The 12,788-nt window shown below is 42.8% G+C and overlaps 1 protein-coding gene across 2 annotated transcripts; it reads left to right on the top strand.

The window, feature by feature from the left end:
• Positions 1–618: 618 nt before the first annotated feature.
• LOC122030960 (putative U-box domain-containing protein 42) lies at positions 619–4,115 on the top strand. Of its 2 annotated transcripts, none has more exons than XM_042590007.1 (4): positions 619–877; positions 1,036–1,988; positions 2,057–2,372; positions 2,444–4,115. In XM_042590007.1, the coding sequence occupies exons 1-4, from the start codon at positions 679–681 to the stop codon at positions 4,078–4,080; spliced, it is 3,105 nt and encodes a 1,034-aa protein (XP_042445941.1). In that variant the 5' UTR covers positions 619–678; the 3' UTR covers positions 4,081–4,115. The 2 variants fall into 2 exon arrangements, with proteins under 2 accessions (XP_042445941.1, XP_042445943.1); XM_042590009.1 differs by having other exon boundaries at positions 780–881.
• The last annotated feature ends 8,673 nt before the right edge of the window (positions 4,116–12,788 follow it).

The following is a 12,788-nucleotide window of genomic DNA, read 5'->3' as shown; positions in this document are numbered from 1 at the left end:
GTACACATATTTTCATTCTATTAAAAAAATAATAATAATTTAAATATTTTAAAACATATTTAAAATATATTTATTTAATATGATATAATTTTAAGATGGTTGAGTGGATTGTGGGAGCCATAAATAATGAGTGTTAATGTTAAAAGGGATGTCGATGAAAGAAGGATATTGTTATAATGAGTATGTAGATGCCCTAAGTAAATTGACACTTAATCTTTATGAGGTCAGCACGACCTACCTCATGCCTAGGGGGAACAATATCCAGAAGATTGATTATTGCTTGACTTCAGAGTCAAGTACAATTGCAAATTTAGATGACGATGGAAATTTTGTGTTCTAAAGCGACATCTCTAAATGCTGTGGGTCCTTTTGTTCCGTGTAAGTCTGACAACTCAAATTCTTACCTCAACTCATCCATAAATAGTTGTTTTTTTAAAAAAAATTTTATGTTAAGCATTGGTTGAGCTAAATCCTCCAATCAAGTTATTATCATTATCATTATTATTATTATTGAAAAAGAAAGGATCAAGAGTGATTGACCAGGATAGACCTTTACCTGGAAATTAAATGAGAATTTAGAAAGTTCAAAGTTGATATGGAGAAGCCAAACAGCTGATCATGATTCATCAACTTGTTCTTGACTGACTGACTAAACTCCAAAAGAATTGACCTTGAGCAATGGTGAGAACAATCACTATATTTGAAGAAGTCAACCCCAGAGGTCTGAGAAATTTGTTGTCTACTGGTCGAGCAAGGCCTTCCTCTACAAATCTTCTTCACATCGATTGGTTCGGAAGGATTTGTGACAGAAATCTGGTTCTTCAGAGGGAGAGATGGCTGCTGAAATCATGGAGCTTCTTTAGTGGTTCAGTTAAATGTCTGTAAGCATCTCTAACCTCTCATTCCTCATCTTGCCCTTTTCGACTTTTCCAATGGCCATGCTTCATCTTGTAAACTCAATTTCTGGTTTAGTTAACTTCTTTCCCCTCCTCAAGATCTTTCTTTAGCTGATAGGAATTTCTTATGCTTGTTAAGTTTTCATGAATTCGACGAATTCGAAGATAATCAAGCCTCGGGTTCCCTTCAGCATCATCAGAGAAGCAATAATAGCTGCTTCTGATTACACAGAGCAACAAAATTCCATGGAGGTTGTGGAACCACAGACCCAAGACAGCAGCTCACAAGGAAGAACAGATTTCCTATTGTCTTTCTCGACCAAAGTCGAAATTGCGAAGGAGCTCGTGGCAAGATGCAGCAGCCGAGATCAGTCGGCCCCTGGCAACGAGCTCCAAAGCACCATCAGACAACTAGAGGAAGTGATCAAAAGCATGGCAGAAGACTTCAGCAATGTCTCACTTTCAGATTTTGAGATCAACTACCCTCTGGATACTTCACAAAGTGATGTGGAGCCACAAAGTGCATCTCAGGGAGAAAATGGTTACGAAAGTTTCGTCAAGGGGATGTACGATCGAATGGGAAGAAACGATATCGAAGAAGACTCGAATGTTCTCCCTCGACTGGCTGACATTCTGCAACCAGCATACCAAGGATTCTTGTGTCCACTGACAAAGAAGATCATGGACGATCCAGTTACCATAGAAACTGGCATAACTTATGAAAAAGAGGCCATTTTGGAGTGGTTTTCGAACAATGTAGTCTGCCCGACAACAAGGATGGAGATCAGAAGTGTGGGTTTCAGCAGCAATTTGGCACTGAAGCACTCCATCAAAGAGTGGAAGGACAGGAACGAGGCGACGAGGATAAGGATCGCGAGAAGCGCTTTGTCACTAGCCGATTCAGAGGCCATGTTGCTGGATGCAATCAAGGAGCTGCAAGTGCTGAGCCAACTGAGAAGGTGCAACAGGGAGCACATGCACAATGCTGGAATTACAGAGCAAGTTACTCATTTTCTTCAGCACGAAAGCACGAATGTGCGGTGCGAGGTGATGCAGCTTCTGCGCTTGCTGGTGGAGGATGAAGCCGGGAAGGTTTGAATTCTCATCTTGCAGGTCCAGTTAGGCTGCAGTTCTTTCTGATCATGGATTTGAATTGTCAGGTCATTGTAGCAAACACAAGAGTAAGAGCCCTCACAAGGACAATCAAGATGATATCCAGCTACAACTCCTCCGAGAGGCATGCAGCTGTTTCATTCCTCCTAGAGCTCTCCAAATCCGAAATGTTCTTGGACAGGATCGGGGGAACCCCCGGCGGTATCTTGATCCTGATCACCATGAAATACAACAAGGAAGCCGATCCTTTCTCGGCGGCCAAAGCAGAAGAAACTCTCAAGAACTTGGAGAAGTCGCCGATGAACATCAGATACATGGCAGAGAATGGCTTTGTGGAACCCCTTTTGAACCACCTCAATGATGGTATCCATTCAATCCTTCAACATGTATCTTCGAATAATAATTTAGATTATTGTTTATCATGATAAATGCAGATTCGGAAGAGGTGCAGATGGAGATGGTGAGCTACCTCGGAGGAATTCTTCTTGAAGATGAGATGAAGACTTATGTTGCAGAGAGAGCCTCCGCCACCCTGATTCAGATGATCAACGGCGGCAACACGAGCATCAGAAGGGAAGCGCTGAGAGCGCTGGTGCAGATCTCAGCTCACCCTCCCAACTGCAAGATTCTGGTAGCCGCAGGCATCATGCAGGCCGTGGTCGAAGAGATCCTTCCGCGCAGAATCAACAGCGAGCCGCTGGATTCCCCGGAGGAGGCAGCGGCGATCCTCGCGAACATGCTCGAATCTGACGCAGAAGGTTCGTCGGAGATGAAACTGAGCGAGACCGGGCACACCGTCGTCTCGCATTACTTCATATACAGCATCGCCCAATTGATCAAGAGCTCCATGCCGGAAAAAGCTAGTGCGAACCTTGTGAGGATCTTGCTTTCCCTCGCCAAGCTGCCATACGCGATGGCCACTGTACTTTCGGTGGTCATGGAGATCGGCGCGATCCCAACCATCGTTGAATTCCTCAACTCTGAGCTGGAGGAGCTTGCCGTGGTCGCTGCAAAGCTGCTCATCGTACTCTCGCCTCACGTCGGCCACGCCATAGCGAACGGTGTCTGCAAGACGATCGGCCAACCGGAGGGCCTGATCGTGGGCTACAGCGCCCAGCGGATAACCGAGAGGCAAGCGGTGTCGGCGAACCTACTCGCCAAGCTGCCGCCCCAGAGCACGCCGCTCAACCTGGTCCTCCTCCTCCAAGACACTGTGCCGGTGATTCTTGCAAGGATAGAAGAACTGCAAAGGGGCGAAGTGAGAGGCGGCGGCGGCGGCGGCGGCGGCGGCAGCGGCAGGATCACGGGGCATTACCTGGAAGGCCTAGTGGGAATCCTCGTGAAGTTCGCCGGCAGCTTGTTTGTCCAGGAGATTCTCAAGTTGGCCCTGTCGAGGAACTTGACGTCGGTGTTCGCCGATTTGCTGGTGAGGGCGGGGGGAAGCAGCGAAGTGCAGAGGCTGGCAGCGGTGGGGCTCGGGAAACTCTCCTCGCAGTCCGTGTATCTCTCGAAGCCGCCTGCGGAGGCGAGGAGGAGGTCCACAAGGCCAGTCACCTTCTTCTCCAAATCCACCTCAAGCAAAGAGGAAAAGTCGGCATCGATTTGCCCGGCGCACAGGGGAGTCTGCTCCGCGACCACCACGTTTTGCCTGCTGGAGTCCGGGGCGGCGGAGAGGCTGCTGGTCTGCCTGGAGAACGAGGACAGCAAGGTGGTCGAGGCAGCGCTGTCCGCCATTAGCACGCTGCTGGAGGAGAGTGTGGACGTGGAAGGGAGTGTGCGGGCGCTGAGCCAGCTCGGGGCAGTCCGGAGCGTGCTCGGGGTGCTGAAGGTCCACGGCCGGGAAGAAAGGGTGGTGCAGAGGGCGCTGTGGCTGGTCGACATGTTCTTGGAGAAGGGGAAGGAGAAGGAGAAGTTGTCGGAGGAGATCTACAACGACAAGTTGTTGCGCACAGTGCTGGTGTCTGTATTCAACAGAGGGGATGGCGGCGGCGACAGCAAGAGGATGGCGGAGAACATCCTCAGGCATATAAATAAAATCCTCAGCTACAGCAGCAACAATTTGGGCATGTGATGTTGCCTTTCGATTGTTTAAACTTGTTTATTGTTTATGAGGTCAAGTTTAATTAACGTTTAAATTTCATAATATTATGGTAAAAAGACGAATACGTTCGTCTCAGCGTCCTCGTCAATCCGTCTCAAGATCAACCGTCAATCTATCTCAGTGGCAAAAGGTGGAACCGTCACCCTAACGGCCCCCTGGCCCCGGTCCCACAAGATTCCAGAAGGAGTAAATCACGGTTAATACTGGGCAGGATAGGTGACTGGGGGTCGAAGGAATTTTTGGCACAGCAGACCAGGATTTTATCTCCGAGTGCAATTGGCGACCTTCGACCCCACGACTTCAGTGGCAAGCTGCAGGCACCGAACTAGCTGATCCAGCCCGTGGGGGCACCGTCAATCCGTCTCATAATCAATACGAAGAATGTAAATCATGAACGATTATTAATTTTTGGAATAATAATGTAAATCATGAACGATTATTAACTTTTGGAATAATGATTAACGCATAAGGACGTTTAAATTTCATAATATTATTTATGATGTATTGTGCTAAATTTTTTAAGTTTATTTGATTGGTTGACAAGTTTAATATTTCAAAAGTTACTTTATATATTTATAAGTGTGACAACAACTTTATTTACGAATATGATTTACAAATTCTGTTAATAGTTCATGAAGTTCATAATATTTATTTATAATTATAATTTACTTTCTCTGTGTTAGTCCTATGACAAGTTGACAGAGGACTAAGAGCAAATGTATTCATTTTTTGTCATCATAATATTTATTTAAGAATGATAACGAATTGATTCATGTATATTTATTTGATTTAATAAGTTATGTGAGTTTATCATTTAATTAATTTTTTATATATTGAATGAATATAAATAAATATTTTATTTTCTTCGACGTGTGGATTGAGGAGGGAAAGAAATTCCTGCGAAAAAAAATCTTTCGAGTAGAGAAAAGAGAAAAGTAAACAGAAAGAAAATGAAAGAAATAAATCTCGTAGAAAGTATGAGGAAAGAAAACGAAAAGGAAAAGGAAATCCTGCCTGTGCAATGCCACTGTGTAGGGAGTCGTGCACCCGTGAGCCATGGGGATCGTGTAGTGTCAATGCACAGGAATTGTTCGTGTTGATGAATTCATAAATTTATCTGTCCATTATTTGATAATAAGTAAATAATGGTAAAGGGTCATCCTTATGAAATAAATAACGAAACATTTCAGGTGCGAAAAACTTTTCCCAATTTTTAAATTGCCCTCTCAAATAAATAGGGGCTTAGTTCATTTTTAAGGAGCCGAGCATTTGAGCATCTATTTATAGAACTGGTGGACTTTAGATTTCCCATGTTTGTTTTAGCTGAAATATTTTAAAATTTATTATTTCAATTTAATAATCATATCGAGGGTGTCATAATATCCTTACATAGAGTGCTTAGTATTTAACTTGACCATGTATATATTGGAGTCCAGCGGTTGAATTGTTGAGGTGTCAAACTACCTGTTTGCTCAAGTACTCTGAAGCCTAAGCTCGAGTGCTCGATTACCCCAGAGCATTGATCGCCTGAGCACCAGTTGATTCGATACTGTCTATACAGATAGTGCCCTTACCTCTTTCTATCTATCATACGTGGATAAGAGAGAGAGAGGGAAATGGAGAGGAGATAGATAGAGAGGAGGGGCATGGCAGCATCAAATCAACCCCTGAGCACCCAAGAGTTGAAGACTCGGAGGCTTGATCCCGAGTATGAAGACCTTAGACTTTATTAGTATGTGACAGTGTGGGGATGCACGCTTTAGTACAAAATGAAAGAGGAGCACCCTTTGAAAAGAGACAAGATATCTTTACACGCTCCCCTCTCTCTCTGTATAGGGTAAAGACACAAACATCAGAGGTAAGTGGCTCTCTATTATCCCATCTATTTAACAACTCTTATTTTTACCGAGTCTGACTTAAGCATAGAGGAGTCTCGTCGGGGAATCCTAGATGAGCCTTCTAACACATGTCAATCTAGACAGATTGTATCACGGAAGAAATTTTCATCAGCAACCTCAAAAAGACTAAGTAGAGTTATGAGGTCGAGATGAAATTTTCTCTATGACTTATCCATATTGCAATATTTTATTCATACAATCGCATTATTTCCTCTTTGTTTCAAGGTAAAAATTGTATTCTAATTGACAACTCAAATGATGATTCGATACATTTCATGGGAGGAGAATACATGACTGGTGTAGGGAGCTCCAAATTGAATAGGCCTTCACATCGGTAGTCTATCCTCAAGATAATGGACAAACTAAAGTCACTAATAGTGAATTGGTTCAAGGCTTGAAGACCAAATTTGAACATGTAGGAGACACTTGGATTTTCAGAATGGTCAACATAGCGGGCTCTGCAAAAGCACGCAATGAGAGTTATGCATGATGATATTAGGGAACTAAAAGAAAAGCTGTACATGCCCAAGGAGAAGGATGGTCATCAGGCGCAAAGCTTAATACCATTCAGGAAAGAATGGATTTCTTTAGAAGTTTACTTAGAACATACTCTCAATATCCTAGAGGAAGAATGGCCTTTCTATAGTTCTCATTGGTCCTACAATTGTGAAGAGGTGAGCCAGTCGGAGGAGAAAGACAAAGGCTGAGGAGAATGTACAAAGAAATATTGCTCCTTCCATCCTTTGAAGGACGACGAAGCTTTAGTTAGAAAGGGGAAATCTGATCATGCCAAGAAGAAGAATACCCTTGGTTGGACATTTTAAGTTGGAAGAGGCGGAAAAGGAAAACTAAGGGTATGCAATAGGAGTAGGTAAGGGCTATGTAGAACCCGGTCAAGAATAGGAAGGTATTGGGGCTCAGCTGATGTAGCGAAAGAGAGAAATAGGAAGAAACCTCGAGAAAGAAGGAAGGGAGAGGGAAGTAAGAGACCTCGAGTGGCTAGAAAACAAGCGTATCCTTTGAATTAAGTCATTCTCATCACCATACATGTTGAAACCTTAGATTTATCATAAAAGTAAATCTAACAAAAGGGATTGTTTACTTGATGTATACAATCTATAAGTGCACGGTTATCGTTAAGTAATAAAAGATATCAAGCCCACAAGGACTAGATATAAATACTAGAGATTAATCATAGTGAATTAGCTAAACAATCGCTAGTTGAGAATTTATGCACTAAAGAAAAGAGAAGAAATATTAGAAGAAAGAGGAAGAAAGAGAGAGGAAGAGAGAGTTGAGGATTGATTGAGGACTTTGGTTGAAGGAAACTGATCCTGTCTGAGAAGCTTGACAAGATGGAGATCTGAGAGAAAAAACCTGCCGTTGGTGAAGAATAATACTTGTAGAACAATGATCCGAGAAACCCAAAGCGGATCGGAAAGAACAACCACCGAATGCTCCTTCTGCACGAAGATCCGATGGCGAGAAAGAAATCCAATCGAAGAGAAACCAGACTCGAGGATTCCAGGACTTCCCGCGCACAAGAAATCAGCCAACACTATCGTCAGCGACCTAAGACCGGGGTGGGAATCCCTGGCTAGGTCCTCCGACGCTCAAGTTAGTGATCTCTCTTGGTGTGGAAGAAGGAAGAAGATGAACAGTGGTCCAAAATTAGGGTTATGAATATGCGCAATGATGTGAACTTACCTTGCCAACGGAGAGGATTCCCCTTTTTATACCACTTCATATAACCTCCGTAGTCATGAAGTGGACCCCGATTTGTTAGAGTTTGTTATAAGATGACGTAAGCTACGTACTTACGGTAAATGACTTTTAAGGAATCTTTTTTGTACCCCAGATGTACCTTCTTTGTCGTCTAGTACCTGCAAATTAGTCTAAAAATATATTTCCCGCCAAAATATATAATAACTGTCATACAATCACATATTGCAAATATCTTCCTGCACCGCTTTATTTGAAATATTACTTCTCCTTTGTTTCACAAGTTCTTTTAAAGTATTTCTACCTTTCCTACTCGTCCCTTCTGTTTTTACTACATCATAGATAACTTAATATACTAATGTTTCTTGTATTGATCGAGGTTGAACTTAATTAGATTTGATCGATTATTATTACCTCTCATGAGGCTCCTGGGGCAGTGCTCGTCCGGGCTCCTTTATGTTTATTATTCTAGCTAGCCCTGGGCTATCAAGTATCTGTTCAAGGTATTAGTCAGCCCGGTCGATATTGGCTTTCCTTCTTAAAGGCATGTCTCAGTTGATATTAGTCTACTCACTCGGAAGTATATCCCGGCCGATCTTGGCCTACTTCCTTTGAGGCATATCCCGACCGATATTGGCATACTTTCTTAAAGGAATGTCTCGGTCGATACTGGCCTACTTACTCGGAAGTATATCTCGGCCGATATTGGCCTTCCTTCTTAAAGGAATGTCTCGGTCGATACTAGCCTACTCACTCGGAAGTATATCCCGGCCGATCTTGGCCTACTTCCTTTAAGGTATATCGCGGCCGATCTTGGCCTACTTCCTTTGAGGCATATCCCGGCCGATATTGGCCTACTCACTCGGAAGTATATCCCGGCCGATATTGGCCTACTTCCTTTGAGGCATATCCTGACCGATATTGGCCTACTTTCTTAAAGGAATGTCTCGGTCGATACTGGCCTACTTACTCGGAAGTATATCCCGACCGATATTGACCTTCCTTCTTAAAGGAATGTCTCGGTCGATACTGGCCTACTCACTCGGATGTATATCTCGACCGATCTTGGCCTACTTCCTTTAAGGTATATCCCGACCGATCTTGGCCTACTTCCTTTAAGGCATATCCCGGCCGATATTGGCCTACTCACTCGGAAGTATATCCCGCTCGGTATTGGTTTACCTCCTTTGAGGTATATGCTGATCGATATTGGCCTACCTCCTCTGAGGTATATCCCGACCGATATTGACCTACCTCTTTTGAGGTATATCCCGACCGATATTGATCTATCTTCTCTGCTTGATCATCTCCTTTCCCTTTCTTATCGGAGATCCATAAAACCTAACCCATATCACTAGCTTTCCCTTCAAGTCTAGTCGAAGGAGATGTAGACGACTAACTAGACACAAGTCTGATTTTGTTTTTTCCCTTCCCGTGACTTTGCCACAGGTACTGAAATGACCTTACAAATTTTGTGTACAACTATCTGGTGAACTTGAGTATAGTGATCCCGTGAACCTCAGTACAGTGATTCCTTGGGTCTTTTGATCCTTTAAATAGGGTTACAACCCTTTCTTCGTTCACCACCCATCTCTGTCCTTCTCCTTCCTTGCTAACTTTCCCTCCTAAGAGTATGGTCTTGGATCCTCCCTTTTTTGGGGGTGATTCTTGTTGGACAAGACGAGATCTATGTATGAGTTTTATTCAAGTTTCTACTTCGGCTAACTCTAGGATTCGAGAAACTCTCCCAAAAAGCGACGTTTCTCGAGATTTATCGTCTCCAACCAAATGCGCAGCTGCTTCGAAGACTCAACGAGCTTCAGAGAGGTTTTTGTTACTTATGGAGGGACAACCACATAGCCCCTGGGTATCACTACGAACACGTAGCCCATGTTACCCTTGGGCTAAGCTTGATGGCTCTAGTTGCAGAACTCCAGGGCTTGAGCAGGAACAGGGGCTCTTTCGGTCACCTTTCCACCAAGGCATGAACAAATTTGTCCCTCTTTTGCTCATGTGCCCATTCTGCTTCATAGTTTCCTTCATCTTGACGAAATATTACTGCTTCTGCGCCTTGACAAGCTCGGATGAGCTTCCTCCGCGCTAGTTAATATATTCTTACTTCTGCTCCCTGGTAAGTTTGACTACAAGGGGATCAAAATCTTCTAAGTATTTTGAGGGCTTGTGTTTGTAATTTTTGTTATCTATTTGAGGTTTAATGTTCTGAGGGGAAATGTAATGTCATGTACTTGACCAGATTCTAAGTGTAAAAATAATCTTTTGTATTGAATTAAGTGACTTTATTGAATCCTTCTAATTTATAAGAATAAATGTGATGTTGTGTCCATTACCCGTTCGTATATCTCACGTGACAAATATTTTTCATTTATCATGGCCAAGGTTATCTTGACCGCGGGAATACTTACTTATTATAGCTGTCGTTATATTGACCGATATTCACTTATTTATCATAAACAATGTGATTTAGACCGATATTATACTCATCTATCACAGCAAAAGTTATGTCAGCCGATATAAATAAAATTATCTTGATCAATGCTAGTTTACACTTTATAATGATATTAATTTAAACATGTTATACGCCTAAATAACTCTCCTTAAATTTTCTTGTCTTTAGCCTGGGGCTTAGTCAAACTCAGTCCCTCTCCCTTTATTATGCTTAATAAACTACGTTTCCTTTCAAAACTTCCTGGTTTGTGATTGGCCCTTCCTATGGTAAGAGAATGTTGGAAGCGTACAACGAGGTGCTACCAACCCCAGCGTGATCCGATCTGTCGCATCCAGTATAAATGTTTCTTTATGATTATATGACACATACTTTCTCTCTTTGCCACGTCATGTAAGCCTTTGCCCTTTTTCTATAATCCTCGGCATCTACTGAGATAAAAATGTTTTGATCTGACGACGGCTGTGTGTTTTTCAAACCCTAAACCCTTTGTCTTCTTTTCAACTTTGTCCCTTCTTTTCTTACCTTAGCGTTCTTTTCTTGCTGCAGTTTTCGACCAAACCTCATGCTCACCGTTTCTCTGCGATCTCCTTTCTTGCTTTTAGTAAGTAATCTGTTGTTCTGCTAGCTTCTACTCTTGTCTATGGCTGAGGAAGCAATTGCTCCTTGGTATGTTCAAATGTCTTCTTCCTTTGATAAAAGTGCTAGGTTCACCATCCGTCGTCAATATGAAATTCCCCGGGAGTATAACATCTTAATAATGATCGTCCTCATCGTCCCCCTGCTAATTGCGTGACTTTTTTCAAGAATCAGTTGATAGGAGGCTTAAGGTTTCCCATTCCTCCTTTCCTGATCGAAATAAGCCAGTATTTTGATATTCCTTTGCAACAGCTTGCCCCTAACGCATTTCGTTATCTATGTGGTGCTTACATGCTGTTTCGTTTGCTAGATATTCCTCCTACTCCTCAACATTTTTTTATGTTTTCTTACCCCAAGTGTTCGGAACCTGGTGTTTTCTTGTTCCAGTCACGAACAAAAATGGTTCTTTTTGAGGATATGCCCTCGTCTCTTAAAGCTTGGAAATCTCGCTTCTTCTTTATAAAGTTTCCCGGACCCATTCCTTGGTCTTATGCTTGGAAATCCTCCTTACCCTCTTTGCCCGATGTCAGAGAGTTTCATCTCCATCCTTTTTTTCCTATTTATTGTGAAAAGTTGTTAAATCGCCGACTTTCTATTCCCAAGTGGCTGAGGGTCGATCTTCTATACTTGTTAGGCCTAAGCCCCGTCAAACCTGATACACAAGGCTCTTTAGGTAAAACCCTGTTTCCTTCTTGTTGATTTTAACTAACTAAACTATTTTTCCTTTTCTATGTAGTGGAGAACTTTTATGATGCTTTGATCGATGAAGAACTACGTCTGGAGGAGGACGCAATTTGCACCAAAGAAAAAGAGCTTCTGGCTGCTATTACTTTGCCGCCTTCAATCGAAGAATCGACTCCTTTAGCTGAGGTACCCAGCTCTTCGGGAGTTCTTGAGGCTCCTGAAGGTCTTCTCGTAGAAATCCCTGTTGCTTCTTTGTTCGTTGTGGCTTCACCAATGGCTACTGCTACCTCATCAGCCGCCCCTCTCCCTATTATTGAACTCACGTCTCCTGGGAGTTCTGGTAAATCAGTAGCTGAAGTTACTATCGGCAAACGCCCTGAGCGCAAACTCACCCGGGCTCCTCCTCCCAAAAGGAGACTTATCCTTCCAGCCGACAAACTTATCTCGGAGGGTTTTGTTCCTACCGACGTTCCTTCCCATGAAGCTACTTTGGCTGAGCTCTATCCTTCTCTCACTTTCTCTGCCTCACCCTCTTCCAGCACTAGCGCCCCTGGTGATGTTTCTTTTACCTTTCCATTGTCTATTCCTGAGCTCGGATCCTTACCTTCCTCACCTTCTTCTTATTTAGTTTTTGTTCCTCCTTCTATTCCTACTTCCTCCTTTTCCGCGGGTTTTTCCACCATTCCCATCCTCCCCATATTATTAGGAGGTTCTTTTGCTAATGCTTGGGATAAAGTTCGTCCCATGTTTAAAGAACTTAACACCCCAGAAACAATTGACCATTTTTCCCATAACGAGAATCAGGTATGTTTGTTAACATTTACCTTTTATTCCCCAGTGATTATGTTATAACCCTTTATCATATTTCTAGCGATGGATAGAAAATATGAGCTTGTCTCGGCTGATGCATAATTTATATAATGAGAACAAAAAGCTGAGACTTGAGAATGGCAAGCTGAAACAGCAAGTTACCGAGTTATCTTCTGCCCCATTTTCTGCCGCTTCCCAGAAAGAACTTGAAGCCCAAATTGAAAGTCTTCAGACACAGTTCAAATCAGCCACCGATCTTAACCAAGAATTAACTTCCAAGATTGGCAAATTAAAGGCTGATTATGAATCGGAGTTGGCTGAAAAGCTTAAAGCCTTACAGCTGAAGGATGATGAAATAACTTCTTTGAACACCTCCTTAAATTCAGCTAAAATCGAGGTCTCTATCAAAGAAGACGAACTGAAGACTTCCCAGATAACTTTGGTGGTCTACAAGGCGAACG

Source organism: Zingiber officinale, chromosome 11A (genome assembly GCF_018446385.1).
Source record: "Zingiber officinale cultivar Zhangliang chromosome 11A, Zo_v1.1, whole genome shotgun sequence".
Taxonomy (NCBI): domain Eukaryota; kingdom Viridiplantae; phylum Streptophyta; class Magnoliopsida; order Zingiberales; family Zingiberaceae; genus Zingiber; species Zingiber officinale.
Note: the sequence above shows the minus strand (reverse complement) of the source record. Positions and strands in the feature narration are given on the sequence as shown.